This window comes from Zootoca vivipara, chromosome 5, assembly GCF_963506605.1.
Source record: "Zootoca vivipara chromosome 5, rZooViv1.1, whole genome shotgun sequence".
NCBI lineage: Eukaryota > Metazoa > Chordata > Lepidosauria > Squamata > Lacertidae > Zootoca > Zootoca vivipara.
In genome coordinates this window covers 58,407,730-58,425,463 of record NC_083280.1, presented here as the reverse complement: position 1 = coordinate 58,425,463, position 17,734 = coordinate 58,407,730, and the positions used below count along the sequence as shown (strand labels likewise).

General features: G+C 41.9%; 1 protein-coding gene across 1 annotated transcript; it reads left to right on the top strand.

The window, feature by feature from the left end:
* The first annotated feature begins 2,640 nt into the window (after positions 1–2,640).
* On the top strand, positions 2,641–16,059 carry CLRN3 (clarin 3). Its single transcript, XM_035138642.2, has 3 exons — positions 2,641–3,001; positions 7,569–7,748; positions 12,527–16,059. Exons 1-3 carry the CDS (start codon positions 2,773–2,775, stop codon positions 12,793–12,795), a joined length of 678 nt encoding a protein of 225 aa, XP_034994533.1. The 5' UTR covers positions 2,641–2,772; the 3' UTR covers positions 12,796–16,059.
* Positions 16,060–17,734: the final 1,675 nt, after the last annotated feature.

Sequence of the window (17,734 nt, the reverse complement as noted above, 5' to 3'; positions counted from 1 at the left end):
TATGAAAAGTGTAAGGTGAAAAGAGAGTGAAAAATAACTCCCTTTGGCATTTTCACATAATGTGAAAAATAGCCTTTAGACAAAGAGGTGCGTGTGAAAATGCATGCAGAGCTCTACATTTTCTGACCTGACATTGTACCTGACATGATGTTTAGACTAGGGGTTGTGCTGCTGCTCACATTGCTTGCCAACTCCACCTATCTGCCCCCTGCCAAACTCCCTACCCCACTGCCAAACCCTCTCCCTTTACACCTCACCAAAAACCAACCCATGGCTATGTGAACTACAACATCATGATGTCCTTCCAATTTTATTATATGCTAAGAAATACATTTATTTTAAAATTAATTTTCTCATTAACTTATATGCCCCATAGCTCCCACAATTCCTTGCAATATGGAGGCACTCCTTCTTAATGTTCCACCCTTTCAGCCCCACATTCAAGTACAGTAACCACTAGCAGGGCCGTCTTAAGCATGCCCGGCCCCCTGGTGCGGCGGATCCCTCCGGCGCTCCCCCGCTCCGTTTTCCGGCGTGCGGGCACCGCGCGCAGCTGCACTGCGCCACCCAGCCTGCTGTAGGGCCGGCCCTGAGCCAGGGGGCGCTGCCCGCCCCCAGTTGCGACGCCCCAGGCGCACGCACCTCCAGAGAGCGGCCTGAAACCGCTGAACAGCGGAGGCGCCCCTGGGGCAGCCTCAGCAGCGCCTGTCAGCGGGCGCAGCGGCGCCCCGCGCCACCAGAGGCGGGCCTAGAGCCGGCCCTGACCACTAGAGAATGCCCAATGGACATAGCAATGGACATAAGTAGAGCTCCACCTGCCTGCTTGCTTTCTAACTTAGAGCCAGCCCATGGGGTGTCGCCGCCTGATGACTTCCTCTTCTTTAGTCTCAGTGGCTCCATCTGTCATTGACTCTGCCTCCACCTCCTGTTAGTCACCTTACAAGTCCTAATGGACAGCAGCCAAATGAAAAGATTTGTCTCAATCACCCTTTAGCCACTATTTATATCTTTCAGAAAGGGACCCAGGTGGCGCTGTGGTTAAACCACTGAGCCTAGGGCTTGCTGATCAGAAGGTTGGCGGTTCGAATCCCTGTGACGGGGTGAGCTCCCGTTGCTTGGTCCCAGCTCCTGCCAACCTAGCAGTTCGAAAGCACGTCAAAATGCAAGTAGATAAATAGGAACCGCTACAGCGGGAAGGTAAACGGCGTTTCCATGTGCTGCTCTGGTTTGCCAGAAGTGGCTTAGTCATGCTGGCCACATGACCTGGAAGCTATACGCCGGCTCCCTCGGCCAATAATGCGAGATGAGCGCGCAACCCCAGAGTCGGTCATGACTGGACCTAATGGTCAGGGGTCCCTTTACCCTTTACCTTTATATCTTTCAGAATATGAGAATGACTTATTGGGGCCATAAGCAAACTAAGCCTCCTAGAGCAGTGATGGCCAAACTCGGCCCTCCAGCTGTTTTGGACTACAACTCCCATCATCCCTAGCTAACAGGACCAGTGGTTAGGGATGATGGGAATTCTAGTCCCAAAACAGCTGGAGGGCTGAGTTTGTCCATCACTGTCCTAGAGCAAGATTCTGACCTTAGTTTGGTCAGAATCGAGTATATACTTCCAGAGTTAATGCTAAATACATTACTTCTGATAAATGAGCCACCATAGTTGCTAGAGAGCCATAGGAAGTTGTGTCCTGGGCTTTTTAGGCTCGTCTACCCATGTACTATCTGAAACCAGAGGGGTGCATTGGTTGCCATATGTGAAACATATTGGCATTATTTTCAGCTTTCCTACCCCACTAGTAAGCCAAACTTTGGCTTAGCTCAGTAACGTATGCAGTGAAAAGGACCAGGAAGGAGCAAAACAGCTACAAGGTCTTCTCCGGGAGCCCACTATGGCATGATCTGGATAAGCCATAGTTTACCATGCTGAGCAAGCCAGGTATCTCCCTCACCATGTGGGAAGAAAGCTCTGACCAAAGGCAAGTCACCATTGTGACATTTACACATTTATAACAACAGCATGAATTGGCCCTAACCATTTGCTATTCCTTCTTCATGTTTTCAGAAAGCAAACACAAACTAGACCAGGCATCCCCAAACTTCGGCCCTCCAGATGTTTTGGACTACAATTCCCATCTTCCCCGACCACTGGTCCTGTTAGCTAGGGATCATGGGAGTTGTAGGGCAAAACATCTGGAGGGCCGCAGTTTGGGGATGCCTGAACTAGAAGCTGAGTTTCGCCCCCAAAATGTACATTGCCAAAAAAATTATATATGGGCAAAATGAAAAAACAACACTCAGTCTACAAAATTTGAGCTTTCTAATGAATTATTTGATTATGCAAAGGTTTCACGGGAACACAGGCAGCTGCTTTATATTGAGTCAGGCCATTGGTCCATTTAGCTCAGTGTTGTCTACCTACATGGAGACACCAGTGATTTAAACTGAGATCTTCGGCATGCAAAGCAGGTGCTCTTCCCCTGAACCACAGCCCTTGCAGATCTTTACTGTTCATGGTTGGAGTGATTTTCCTGTCACTATGGCAACACTTTACTGCAGACCAAAGTTCAATGATTTTACAACTTTATTACCACTGCTGTTAGTTCAAAGTTTATGGGCATGACTTTCTGGCAACACAGATACCACTAACAGGATCCCCATTATTCAGCAGCAGAAGTGAAGCTTCTATTCACTGGATTTCTCATTTAGAGAACTAAGAATTGAGGAGGAAAATCTTACTGCACCTCAGAAAAACACTTTTCTGATAAAATGCCATCCAAGAGAAAATCCCTGATGTTTGCTTCTGCTTTTTTCACCAGTGTTATCTCCTTGGTGATAGTTTGCCTTGTTCTTGCAACCAAAAACTGGGTTTCAAGTGAGATTAAATTCAGTGATGTGAATTCCACTGAGACAATATTCATTACATATGGACTCTTTGAAGGATCTTGTTCAAAGAACGTGCAAAATGGACTTAGTGTTGAGGATACTCCTTTCCAAGGTAACTATCTACTGAAGTAAATGTAATGAGTTATTGTTGGGAGCTGTTTGATTTGATGCTGTCTGTTTACTTGGGTATTGTGAACCATTTCTTTATGTGGATGCTTTTATGGAAGAGAAGAGCAACACCAGGAAGCAAAGAGCTGTAAAAGAAGAATTGCAAACATTGTAAGAAGCAAACTCTCTAAAAGAAAATTGACAAAATAGTCCATCACTTATGGCATGAAAATGATAAGAATTAGCTGAAGCTGATAGTTACAGGAAAAGATAGTTACAGGAAAAGTGTTTCCAGAAAGATAGCTCTGTTTGTACTGTATATTCCTGCGTATGACTACTTTTTAACCCAGGAAAATCTTCTCAAAAGTCGGGGGTCGTCTTATACGCCGGGTCGTATTTCTTATACAGCAAGTATATTCCAAACTCTATATTTTAACTGGAAAAGTTGGGGGTCGTCTTATACGCCCAGTCATCTTAAACGCCAGAATATACAGTATTTGTATTATCTTAATTCAAGCTATAGGTGATAGAATTTCATGTCTTGTGTTAATTCACCAATTTTCCTTCCCAATAATGGCCACTTTCACACCACCAGCAGGGTGTCCGGGGAGGCTGAAATGTCCTAGTGATTTCTAGATATTACCATTTTGGATGTTAAATTTTGTGTCCATTTATTATGTTGCACAGGGACTGACCATTTTGTCCTGTGTAGAATGCAGAAGGCCATTGCTAGCATATCATAGAATTATTACATCAGAAGATTAGCAGGTGAACAAATGCTTGATGTCAGCCAACATTATTAGGTCCTATACATGCCAGAATACATGTTTTCATCTTCAATTTATTTGTATGTTTCACGGTAAACCTTGCTCACAGAAGCACAACTACATAAAAGAAGTTTGTATATAAAATAAAGCATTGGCTAAGTATAATTCACCAACAATTACGAAACATAATATTAGTATGACTTTTTTTTAATAGGCCAAACATCTCATATGCACTGGCTTGGGTCTTAAGTTAATTTAATTTAAGGAAGTTCACAGAAAGAAAGTTTCAAGTCTACTCTTTCCCTGTGTGATCAGTAATAAGTGCAAGTGAGCCAACTGGAATACGATTAGATCTGGTTCACAGTTGTCATTTAATAACAATGTTGTCTCTTCTTCCTTGCATATTTAGACTTAATACACTGCAGCAAAGTCCAAGCAAGGTTTCTCCTTTGTTTCCTGAATGCTAGCTAGTGCCCTTGGTATTCTATGAATTGTTCATTTAGTTATTGTTCATAGTTCTGAAGGGCAAAGTTTCTAAAATGCTAGATGGATGCATACCAAATTTATCCGAGTGAATAATTGATAAAAAGGAGAGAACAGAAAAGCAAAGGCTGAAATGGCTGGGAGAAACCACCATTCACATCCTCTTGTCACTAGGCTTTCCACCAAGTAGTGCCACAATTTATAATGGGGTGAATCCAGATCTGCTATGAGTGGAATTCTGCTAAAGGGATACTCCCACTTGAAAAAGGGGAAGAGAGGATTTTAGTCAATTTCCTCTGTGCCCCATGAAATGCTGCTCAAGAGAGAGTTGGTGGACCCTCCAGGAAAGCATGGCAGGTGGGCTAGGGAATGCAGTGGGGAGAGGAGAGATTGGCAAAAATTGCCTTATCCACTTTCTTCATCATGGAGCCCTGTGGATGGAAGGACAAGTCACACTGCAGCATATATTCCACAAATGTCTTGATCTTAATGGGTACTTCTCAATGAGCACCCTTTTATATCATGTAGAGCATGGGTAGGCAAAGTAAGGCTCGGGGGCCGTATCTGGCCAAATCACCTTCCAAATCCAGCCCGCTGATGGTCTAGGAATCAGCGTGTTTTTACATGAGTAGAATGTGTCATTTTATTTAAAATGCACCTCTGGTTTATTTGTAGGGCCTGCCTGGTGTTTTTACATGAGTAGAATATGTGCTTTTATTTAGAATGCATCTCTGGGTTATTTGTGGGGCATACAAATTCGTTCATATATATTTTTTCAAAATATAGTCCAGCCCCCCACAAGGCCTGAGGGACAGTAGACCGGCTTCTTGCTGAAAAAGTTTGCTGACCCCTGATGTAGTAGAGTTTCATCAAATTATTGAACATTGTATAAATGAAGACCACAACATTTTGGAGATCTGCTATTTTCCTTTGAAATCACTCAGTAGGTTTCAGTTTCCCATGTAAGTCCATTTTAAAGCCCAAATGTTTGGTTTTCACATAAATTTGGTTTCCTAAACTTTCAGTTCCTTCATTCAAGGATTTATTTTCTAAGTACCAAGCCTTTTAGAGTTTTTAAGTGAAATTATAGTGTTTTTAAGTGAAATTATAGATTAGAACAACATAGTTGTTCTGTAATAATGCAATAAACTAGTAAGCTTTAACTGAAACAAAATTTTAAAAAAATCCTGTGCCAAAATAGCATAGGTCTGTCAATGGGTGTCTAAATAAAGCCTCCAAGTTCAATGGCACTATACCTTTAATTGTTGTTGTTTAGTCGTTTAGTCATGTCCAACTCTTGACCCCATGGACCAGAATACACCAGGCACTCCTGTCTTCCACTGCCTCCTGCAGTTTGGTCAAACTCATTTTAGTAGCGTCAAGAACACTGTCCAACCATCTCGTCCTCTGTTGTCCCCTTCTCCTTGTGCCCTCAATCTTTCCCAACATCAGGGTCTTTTCCAGGGAGTCTTCTCTTCTCATGAGGTGGCCAAAGTATTGGAGCCTCAGCTTCACGATCAGCTTCACGGTCCTTCCAGTGAGCACTCAGGGCTGATTTCCTTCAGAATGGATAGGTTTGATCCTCTTGCAGTCCATGGGACTCTCAAGAGTATACGGTACCTTTAATTATATGTTATTAAATACAAGCAACAGGGAGAATTTGTTTTTATTTGTTTCCTGCTTGTGAATGTGCAGAAGCATCTGGTTGGCACTGTTGGAAACAAAGACACCAAACTGTATAGAGCTTGCTCTGATCCACTATGGCAGTTCTTACATCCCATGAATTTAAATATTTGTTTACATTCTATGGAAGTTGCAAAACCACATCCCCTGATGCCACATACTTCTCTATTGCACTGATCTCTTGTATAGAACTTCTGTTGATACAGAACACAGTGCTGATAATGGTGGAGGCTGAGCCGGAGAGCAGAATGTAAGACACGCTGTAAACTTATGTAGTGTGAATTAGATCAATCAGTTCTTGGGTTGCTGGCAAGAGCAATTTGCTTGTATATTATAAGGTCAGTTAATTAGTAGCCTCACTGAAAACTAACAAAGACCTCTGATATTATCCCCTAAATTTATTGTGACTGCTACTCCGCTGAACAGTAAACTTGATCTTCTCTTTTATGTCTTGGAAGTTAACAGTGCAAGGCATACAAAGCTCTATCAAAGTACTGGGCTCTTAATAGCCTGCCATTAATGATTTGTATGATGCAATAAACAAACGTGGCTTCTTGGACTTTTCCAAATATAGGCAGAATGAACTGGTTTTATTCTGAAATATTTATCTCACATACTATGAATTGAGTTTTCATTCTTCCGGTACAGAAAAGGCAGCACTGACAATCCTGGCTTGATTAGATTTAATTTGAAATATCTTGTTGAAACATGGACACTTCTACTTTTGCATAAGTACTTGTGAACAAGTTTTTTTTGTGATGAAATTAAAATCTCTCTTTGAGACACACACATGTACCTTAGTTCTCAATAAGTGCTTCCTATGATGTGGGAAATGGATGGGCAAGGAATTATCAAATGAGATATTTTATCTTAAGGGGAATATAAATTGAGTGGTTAATATCTGCAATAACCAGCCATTTTGCAAACTCACCAGCCACCTGGAGTATATGCACATAATCCTCCCATGAACAGGGAAATGTGCACAGTTGTATGTTCATAGGTGCATGGTTTCAGATAAAATTATATGAATGGCATGAAGGGGACAGCAGGCATGATCACAGCACCTCTCCCACATACTCATACACGAGAGAGAGAGAGAGGGGTGTATGTGGAAGGCTCATTTATCAACTGAATCACTGCTTCTGGTATCCTCTATAACTATGAAATTTAGTTCCTAGACAGTTTTGCGATGACCATAATCTTTTTCTATGCAACATCAAGAGTTGTAAACTTGCAGCTGCCCATCTACGTAGAAGCTTGTCATACTCTACCAGATACAATGGTACATGCTCAGTTAGGCTGTTTTTCAAACGAGTATTCCTTCATGTTTAAATATTTGAACTCCAGGGCTAAATTACAAAAACAGTAATTAAAAAGAATACTGAAAGACTGAGGAGAAACTGAATGAGCTAAACATACAAGAATATGTATACGTCAACTTGTCGAATCCCAATATAGAAGGGCAATTTCTCTAGAATCAGACATGTCTGATCATATTTGATAGCCCCTCCTGTTTCTTAGCAAATAGTCAGCTTTTAAAAAAATCCATCCATAGATATCAGTTGACACAAGGTGATTTTCATCTGAAGTATTATTCTCTGTATCTACTGATATTAACTATGATGTATTGTTTTTCAGTTGCAGATTTGCTGGAAAATACTAACGCGAATGGTTTCAACATTGTGATTATTATTCTGCTAGTTCTTAGCTTGATCAGCTCCTTCCTCAGTTCTGGATTTACATGCTACAATGCCATTAGCAACCCCTACCAAACCTTTTTGGGCCCTATTGGGGTCTATACCTGGAATTCCATATCTGGTAAGTAATATACATTACTGTTGTTGTTGTTGTTGGCATCCTTCTGTCTTGCGAGACAATGAAGGGGTGGACCTTTGGGGTGAAGTCAAACCGTTGGAGAGTTACAGCACCTGCTGTGGCTGTAGAGACCAATATGGGAGAGACATGTTCTATTGTAGGTGGAGCAGGTGAAGGCATCTGGTTCTGCTACTATGGGTACACTGTGAGTTTTTCTTCTCTCTGTGGTCCTCCCAGCTGTCATTTCTCCTCTGGTCTCCTCTACTTGTGGATACATGACCAAACTGTCTCCAGGCACTGTGGTTGTCTGCAATGGATTCCCACACGGTGGGGTCAATGTTGCCAACCTTCACATTACCTTTGCAGATATCTTTGTAACATTTGGTCTGCCAATGGGCCTGGTGCCTTAAACCAGCTTCCCACAGAGTATGTCCCTGGGGATCTTGCCATTTTCCATTCTGTGGAGATGACCAAGCCAGTGTGGACATATGGTTTTAAAAATATGATATTGCCAGTTTAAGGCCAGTGAGATCATGCACCTACTTTTCCTTGGCCTCTCAAATTCAAAATCTATATAGGGAGAATGAAATACCTAGGACCAGGAAAGATGACGTACATTGTCCTGGTCAATTTTGCTGTATGGCTCGAGATGGTCATACTTATTTGTTGCTTACATCCGTAGCTGGTAGGAAGAGTTACACAGTAGGAGATGAGGGTTTCCTCTGATGCAGTAGGGGGTCAGAATGGTACTCCTGCTAATGACTTGCAGTTTTTCCTAGCATCCCTGTGATTGATGATGATGCCATTAATGAAAAAAATTCCAACACAAGTTTAGAAAACAGTTCACCTACGTATTTCGTAGATGTTTAAAAGGTAAGAAGAAGTGTTTTGCCTTGGCAGTGCGGCAGTAGTGAATGAACTGATTTTGAGAAGAAACTGCTTAATTATTTATATATCAGCATATTTCTGGGCCAATGCTTCTTTCTTTCTAAAAGGCACTCAGAGAGACTTACGTAGAATATCATGTTAAACAAGTGAGCTCACAAATTTTAGCCCACATATCTTTTCTGTTGTGTAGTGCTGTTTGGAGAGTGTAGTTTGAAGCAAAAAAGAAAGAAAGAAAAGTGGTGCTGTGGTGCAAATCTCAACATAACAGTGGATGAATATTTTTTCCTCTCTTGTTAGTTTTGTTAGTTGCTTTATCTTGCCCAGGGCAACCCAAAGGGGCTTACAACCAACCAACCAACTAACCAACTAACCAACCAATAACAAATAAACAAATACCTCCATAGATGCATTAAAAGCAAAGGGGGGAAATAACTACATTAGTAACATCAAGGGTCATCAAACTTTTTCAGCAAGGGGCTGGTCCACTGTCCCTTGGTTTTAAGTTTGGTAATAAGTTGTCTTATTACAAAAGAATTTCAGAAATAGACTGGAAAGAGAAGTTGCTGAATTGCAACTTATTACCAAACTTAAAACCATGGAGAGACCTGGTCTGAATAGAGGCATTGGATTCTTATCTCATTATACATGATAAAACTATTTTTAGCCATCTCACCCCCTGCTTTTTCCTGTAAGACCAATTGCAGTCATTAACAGTCATCAACAGGTTTACCACACCTATCAGCCAATCACTCATTCCCACCACCCTTCTGAGTAATACCCCTCCCCACCCTCTCACTATATATAAGGGTCTAGTGACTTCTGTTTCAGTGTATCTGAATAAGTGTGCATGCACACGAAAGCTCATACCAATGACAAACTTAGCTGGTCTCTAAGGTGCTACTGGAATGAATTTTTTTATTTTGTTTCGACTATGGCAGACCAACACGGCTACCTACCTGTAACTAGAATTGAATAGATTGTGACTGTAGATCACTATCTTCTAATTATTTGATCTGTACTTGATCTCCTTGAAATGTAAGACTACTGCAGAGAAAGACTAAGAGTTGGAGTATTGCAGTCAATGAGCTGTGTATGGCTAGGCACATGGAAAATGAATGCAATCACAGTTTTTTGTTTTGTTTTTGTTTTTAAATTACAATAGCAGCTCCAACAGCTGCAGAAGCAAGAAGTGCTTAAATCTCAACAGCTCCTTTGGATTGCAGCCAATATTTCTTAAATAAACTCAGTATTCTACTCATAATACAAGTATAAGCAGAACCCATTTGTTCAAAGATACATCAGCTTTATCATCTCCCTACTTAAATTTAAATATTATACATTTTATTTGTGGGTGGAGATTGCATATAAACTAGCAACACTTGGATGACAAGTCTCTTTGATTCGGCTTCTGGAACAAAACTATCATGAGCATTTGCTTTCACTACATGGCAGCAAAATTGGAATATGTGATATAAATTAACTAACCATATAATAATTACATATCATATGTAATATCCTGCCCACCTAGCAGTTCGAAAGCACATCAAAGTGCAAGTAGATAAATAGGGACCGCTCCGGCGGGAAGGTAAACGGCGTTTCCGTGTGCTGCTCTGGTTCACCAGAAGCAGCTTTGTCATGCTGGCCACATGACCTGGAAGCTGTCTGCGGACAAACGCCGGCTCCCTTGGCCTATAGAGCGAGATGAGCGCCGCAACCCCAGAGTCGGACACGACTGGACCTGATGGTCAGGGGCCCCTTTACCCTTTACCTTAAGATAATTACATAGCAATATCCAAAATAGTTCTGGGAGACTGTGGCATCCCAGGATGTCCCCTGGAAGAAAGGCATTTCTCCTGCCTGGATGCAGTGGGTGTTACTCCCTCAAACAAGTGTATGGGAACTACAACTAACAGGATGCCTTGGCACTGGTGAATGATTCATGCAGCTCTCATGGGGTAATCTAAGGGCCCAAACTGACATGCTGCACAAGATCTGTGAGTGACTCTCTTGATGTTGTTTTCAGACTTTGTAGCAGCAGGTGGAAACTCTGATTTTGATCAGAGCAGAGAAAAAGTAGGGATTAGTCATTTCCCCTTGCACAATTTCCCCCAATCTAAATCATCCACACATCCCAAAGCTATTAGCCCCCTGAGAAAAATGCAGGCATGAAGCAAGTGTCCCACCAGGAGGCAATCTAGAGCATGGAAATGGCACAAAGAAGCTTAATTGCTTGCCCAACGCTGCTGTGGTGGCTGATTTGTCATCGCTACTTTGTGATATTGGTCCTAATAAAGGTGTTATGCTGCTGTAACTTTTGTGTTTCTTTTTCCTAATCGACCAACAAAGGTACCTATGATGTCTGATCTGTGGCAGTTATGATACACGCAACTGTCGCTTCTTGATGGGTCACACTGCTCTAGAAAATACAGATATCAGATTTCTTCAATATAACGTTGTGTCATTTATTTTACAATCAGAGGGTAGTTTTAGCATTTACTTTACGATGGTCCTATTCTGTACTAGCTGTCTCCCACACAAATCCCATCTGCACTTTGCCTCAGGCTGAGCTTCCACTCTCCTACATAAAACCTCCCAGACATTTTCCACCCAAAACATAACAAGCCTGTTAAAGAAATATCACCACAAGGCCGTTGCTACATTTTGAATTTTAATAAAAGGTGTAAGGTTAGTAAAATCTTGAAGAGGGCAGCATGAGAACTGAAGTTGCAAAAATAGGGCAAAACTTTGCTAAGAGAAAAATCAGCAATACATCAGGTTCTGTAGAGGCGGGGAGAGACAGATAGAGCAGATTTCTAGATGTTTCGGAAAGTTGAGATATGTTAGAATGTAAGATGAACTCCATCAAATATTTCCCTGGGGGTATAACCCTTCATTCCCCTATTTGGCTTACATCTGGTTCCTTTTGATGTACTTTGCTATCCTTGTGATCTTGCTACTGAAATAACTCCAGTTCTTACACTAAATATGTCTCAGGAGGCTCCTGCTTTTTCTAACGGCAAGCTTTTGACTAAAAGAATTTATTCACAGGGAATGGGGGAGCCTGTTACAAAATACACCAGCATTAGATCGTTCCCATATAATATCTTTTTATGTTGAAAGATGGTTCTTACTACTAGAGTACTTTACTTTTCTGCTTCCCAACTTAATACTTCCTTTTGGAAGTGTTTTGATGCCAGTAGAGGAAGATTTCTGAAGCACTGTAAAAATGTCAGGTTCCCGTGTCAGCAGATGAAAATCAGGATAGTTGGTCCTAAATTTAGCAGGCCTGCACCAAGTTTATGCCATTTTAGGCTTTTTCCAGACTTTAGAGCCTTGGAAATGGTGGTATTTCCAGATTTGTATAACACCTACAGTAAATAGGGCTTATTCATCACTTGCATTTCAGGATAGTCCCAATTGCAGTCTGATTCTGAGCATATTTACTTGGCATTAAGCCCCACTGCATTCAGTGGGGTTTTTACATAGGTAAGTCTGCAAATGCCAGGCTTCAGTGGGAGTGCAACTTTTTGCTGCATTGAGCGCAGACTGGAAAGGACATGTTTTTCCTTTGAATTGTGATAATCTGATGTCCGGTGATTTTTTTTAAAAATGACAGTGAGGTAGGCTAGATTGAGTTCCCTACTGCTGATTTAGATAAAATGGGGTGGGGGGAGAGGTCCAGACTTGTGAATTGCAAAAGAGAATTTTCCTATAATTAAAGCACTGCTCCACCAGCCTTGCCCTTTCTTCCAGCTTCACCTAAGCCTCTGACATTCTTATTCTGCAAATTTTGTTGACAACAGAAAAGAACTTTGAAAAAAAATATTCATCTGCCTACTATCACTTTCCCAAACTAATATCAGAAATATTTGCTTTCCTTTTTTATTTTTAAGGCATCTGCTCCCTCCTTGGCTTGTTTCTGTTTCCTGCAAATGTGGAAGTAAATGAACTGTCAGTTGAGCTGGCTGCGCCTTGCGGTCCTCCAAAGGAACCCACTCTCTCTAACACTTATGGATATTCATACTGGATCGTGCTCCTTATAGTCCTTTCAAATGCTGCAGGGATCATTATCATTGTTTTCTACCAACGTGCAAGGTATTCGAAAAGGAAAGAGCGAGAGAGACCCATGGAAACTGCACCCAAAGATGGCATTTTATTTTGACGGAACCTGCTGCTTAATTTCAAGGACAAGTGTGCAATCTAAACCACCATCATTTACATGATTGTCAGGCCCACTGACTTATGTAGGGTGGATAATTCAGCCCAGGGTTGCTACCTATATGAATAAAACAGAACAACAATGTGGACAATTGGGGCTGATAAATGGAAAAGTAATACTCTTGTTCTCCAGCTGTTTTGTTACACTGGATAATTTATATCAGATTCTGTCCACTAAGTAAGGTCTTTCTACAGGTCTGTACAACTTGTAACTCCAAACCTGTTATATATTTGATTCTGTCTAATTGAATCTGCAACTACGTTTCACTTACTATGAGGTTATGTTGGACCTACTGTTCTAGTGTATCTGCTCGTTTTACATAATATATGTTACTTAATGAAAAGGCATAATTGTGAACCCAAACTTGTTTATGTGTGTGTCTGCCTTAAGCACCCTTCATCAACCTGGTCCCTCCCAGATATTTTTGACTACAACATCCATCAGTTCCAGCATTCTATTTACATGTGGGATGCTGACCAATGCTCCATTACCTAGTAATTTGTGGCTTACTCAAAAGAACACTGGAGACTATTGGCCTTAAGACCACAGAACAACTTTCCTGACTATACTACTCTTTCAAAATTCTCAGGCTTTCTTGTATGTCCTTTAGATCACTGGTCTTCAACAGGTGGTTTGGGACCCAGTCGTGGCCTGATCCACAACAGAAGCACTACCACCAGGCAAATGTATCGTAAAAATTTAAGAAATGGGTCCCCAAATGCATGTTTGGGTTAAAACTAGGTGCAGGATCTGAAAAGCTTGAAGATACCTGCTTTAGATTAAAGGTTCTACATCAATGGCATGAAGCACATTCGTGCGCCTGAGAGCCACAAAGCTGATAATTTTCTGAAAGGAGATTGAGATCTGCATTTCCTGCTGGAGGTGATTATTATATGAAATTGGGAAATCTCCTGAGGCTTGTCCACCACTGATAACAGTCTCCTGCTGCTGTACAATTGCTGGAGCCATGCTGAGCCACTTATTTTCAAAAACCAAGACATGGATTCTCTGATAATACAAATGCTCTGCTTCTATCATAAGGTCTGATTGTAGATTTAATCACATTGCATGATGGATGTTGGCTCAGCAAAACTGTGACAATTGCTCGCTGAAGCTCACTGTGAAAATTTTTGCAGCTCAAGCAGAACTGGCAAATGCTTGGCTGTGTGCCAGTTTCGCTTGTGGGGGCAAATGTCTGATTATTTTAGCCTAAGCATCTGCAGTGGCAGAAAGTAGTTTTTACGCTGTATAAAATCTTCAGTTATCTCTCAAAGGATTGATTCAACATGCCATGTAGAACTAACTTACTTTGGTTGGTTACAAGCCAGTCTTGTGGCCCTTAAACTTCATTGTTTGATGACCACTGTTCCAGTTCACTTGATCTTCGCAAAGCACCACATTTTCTTACTTTACAGTCACCGCAGCGCAAAAAAAGAGAAAAGCTTCAAAAGCTTCTGAATGCAAAGTCAGCTGCTGCGTTTGACTTCTGTGACCTTGATGCAATGAAGCTACAGTATATGCATACATGGAGGAGGAGGAGAATTAGCTACACAGAAGGGCTTCTTGAATGTTTCCACAGCAACTAGTCACGCTGCTGAGGTGGCAAGCCACTTTTCAATTCAGAACGTGCAATATAAATTCAAAAGTGGTTTGCCTTTTCAGCATGTGGTAGAAATCCCCTCCCCCTTCAAATATCTAGCACTCCATCCTGCCCCCCTGTTTTGATTGCATTATTGGGAACCACCTCCAAGGAGCATTGAGGATAAGTTCAACCAGCTTGCTAATCTAAGAATTATTTTATTTCCCCACCAAGAACCAATTTGCATGTCTGCTTCAGTTCTTGTCCTTCATGGTTTTCAGTCGGCCTGGATTAGTGAATATGTGCCAAAAGCCAGATCTAGAAAGACATCAGCTGTTGGAGTGAAGTGCCATCCACTTGATAGCTGCCACAGAAAACAAGCCATAACTGATTCTAAACTCCCTAGGATATTCTTGTTTGGAATCTTATCTCATTTGCAAGTAATACAGGTGTTACCTTTTTGTCTCAGCCATGCCCCCCCCCTCCCCGGGGAAACAACAGCTTGGGAAAATCTTTAGATGGGGAAACAACACAAGGGGAAAGGGAGTTAATTCTCCTGCCTTCCACCAGCATCACAACCCAGATCCTATTTTCCACCCATGGCTGCTTTTATTTTAAAAAACAAATGGTCATCTTGAAACAAATAGGTCTGCTCTTTGACAGGGAGGCTCTGATCCTATCCTGGATGTGCATGGGAGTAGATATTTCAATGCTTTCATGTAGGGATCTGAAGAAGAATTGCTATGCTGTACAGCCTACAGAATTGATCTTTTGCATTTTTCTATTAATTCTGCTCCCGCAGACCTAAGTCTACAGTAAAGCTTATTAATCATTAGCACAGTTAGGAGGGGTACTGTACATTTAAAAAGATCAGTTTCCGTGTTGTTTGTTTAGGGTAAAAATGGAGGAAAGGAAACAGTTTGTGGCTGTTTTCTCAAGCTGCTTGCTACTGTAGGATGCTTAATCACTTGCTTGTGGGTTCAGGAGGCAGTCTAGCTTCCATGAAGGCTGTTCTCAAAGCCAGGTACCAGGAAGGCTTATAAGGACTGCTAAAAGAAAGCTAGCTTTATTGTTTGGAATAAGCCTAGGTAAGACTGTCTCCAGACAACCTCCTATTGAGCATCCATCATTACTTACTTGCACAAAGCTTATGCAGAGGTTAAATTCTATCTGGTCTTTGTTCTGATTAGTTTACAGGGATGTTACACAACAATGAGCATTCATCCAGCTGGATATTTATAAGTTTCCCCATTAAACATTTGTTCATCCCACATTTTTCTGTTCATTTTCTTGTCACTTTTCTAACAACAAAGAGTCTGTTTCTTTTTTAAAGAGAGGTTGGTGCACTAGGGTGACGTTCTATTCCACTTTAATTGTGCAAACCTAAATTTCCTGGTATGCACTTCAATCCCTCCTGCAAAATAGTGACGGTGTTCAACTAAATTGTTGTGCTAGTGCAAGGATTAAAAAGGTAAAGGGACCCCTGACCATTAGGTCCAGTCGTGACCGACTCTGGGGTTGCGCGCTCATCTCGCATTATTGGCCGAGGGAGCCGGCGTATAGCTTCCAGGTCATGTGGCCAGCATGACAAAACCGCTTCTGGCAAACCAGAGCAGCACATGGAAACACCGTTTACCTTCCCGCTGTAGCGGTTCCTATTTATCTACTTGCATTTTGACGTGCTTTCGAACTGCTAGGTTGGCAGGAGCTGGGACCAAGCAACGGGAGCTCACCCCGTCACAGGGATTCGAACCGCCGACCTTCTGATCAGCAAGCCCTAGGCTCAGTGGTTTAACCACAGCGCCACCTGGGTCCCTCACCCAGTGCAAGGATTAGTGCTAATGAAACAACCCCTGTGTTGCAGACTTGAGTAAAATACCAACAAAAAGGAGGCAACACGTCGACCAATTCCACGGGCGAAATATATCTGTTTTTATCTTTGCAAAATGTAACAACATGCAAGACAGTGATCCAAGGTAATCATACTGTTTCAGTTTGGTCTTCTTCAGGTTTTTAACTTAGCGTTTGTAAGCAATCTGTGGAACAGGAGTAGGGACCACTCCAGTGGGAAGGTAAACAGCATTTCTGTGCACTGCTCTGGTTTAGCCAGAAGCAGCTTAGTCATGCTGGCCACATGACCCGGAAAAACTGTGTGCGGAAGAACATTGGCTCCCTGGGCCAGTAAAACAAGCTAAGCACTGCAACCCCAGAGTCGTTCGCAACTGGACTTAACTGTCAGGGGTCCTTTACCTTTTTATTTTTACTATGAATACAACCGAGAGTCTGGAGGCAGATTCATTACAACACAGATCGCTGAGTAGGGAAGCAAGGAGAGATTTAAATGAGGGAAACAAGTGGGCACTTACAATTTCTTTTGGAGATGAAAACGTCACATAAGTTCTCCTTAAATATGGGCATAAGGGAAAGCTGTTTTTAGATTATGAGTAGATGGTATATCTACTCAGACCAGATACAAAAGAAACCAATAAAAAAAGATATTACCACAGGTTGGAAGTGTTAAAAAGAAAGAGGAGGGGATTTTTGCCATATGTGGTGGGAACGAGTTAAGAGAAGGAAACATAAAAAACCGAATGAAAAAGATCTTAAAGTATGAAATCCCCCTCCAATTTTTCCTATTAAATTATGTGGAATGTTTTCCTATTAAATTATGTTCTGACCATAGCTGCCAAGTTTTCCCTTTTCTCGCGAGGAAGCCTATTCAGCATAATGGAATTTCCATTAAAAAAAGGGATAACTTGGCAGCTATGGTTCTGACGGTGTCACAACATAAAGAATTAGCTTCCTGCACTTTAGCTACAGCAAGAGTACTACTTTTTCCTAGAACATGGAGATCAGCAAACACACCATCTTTTAAAGAATGGCTGGAGAAACTGCTATGCCTAAATTGATTCATTAGGTAAAAAGGTAAAGGTAAATGACCCCTGGACAGTTAAGTCCAGACAAAGGTGACTATGGGGTGGGGGTGGGGCTCATCTCGCTTTCAGGCCAAGGGGCGTTTGTCCACAGACAGCTTTCCAGATCATGTGGCCTGCATCACTAAACTGCTTCTGGCACAACGGAGCACTGTGACAGAAGCCAGAGTGCACAGAAACATCGTTTACCTTCCCGCTGCAGCCTATTTATCTACTTGCACTGGAGTACTTTTGAACTGCTGGGTTGGAAAAAGCTGGGACAGAGCAATGGGAGCTCACCCCATCGCGGGGATTCAAACCGCCGACCGTCTGATCAGCAAGCCCAAGAGGCTCAGTGGTTTAGACCACAGCGCCATCCACGTCATTACCT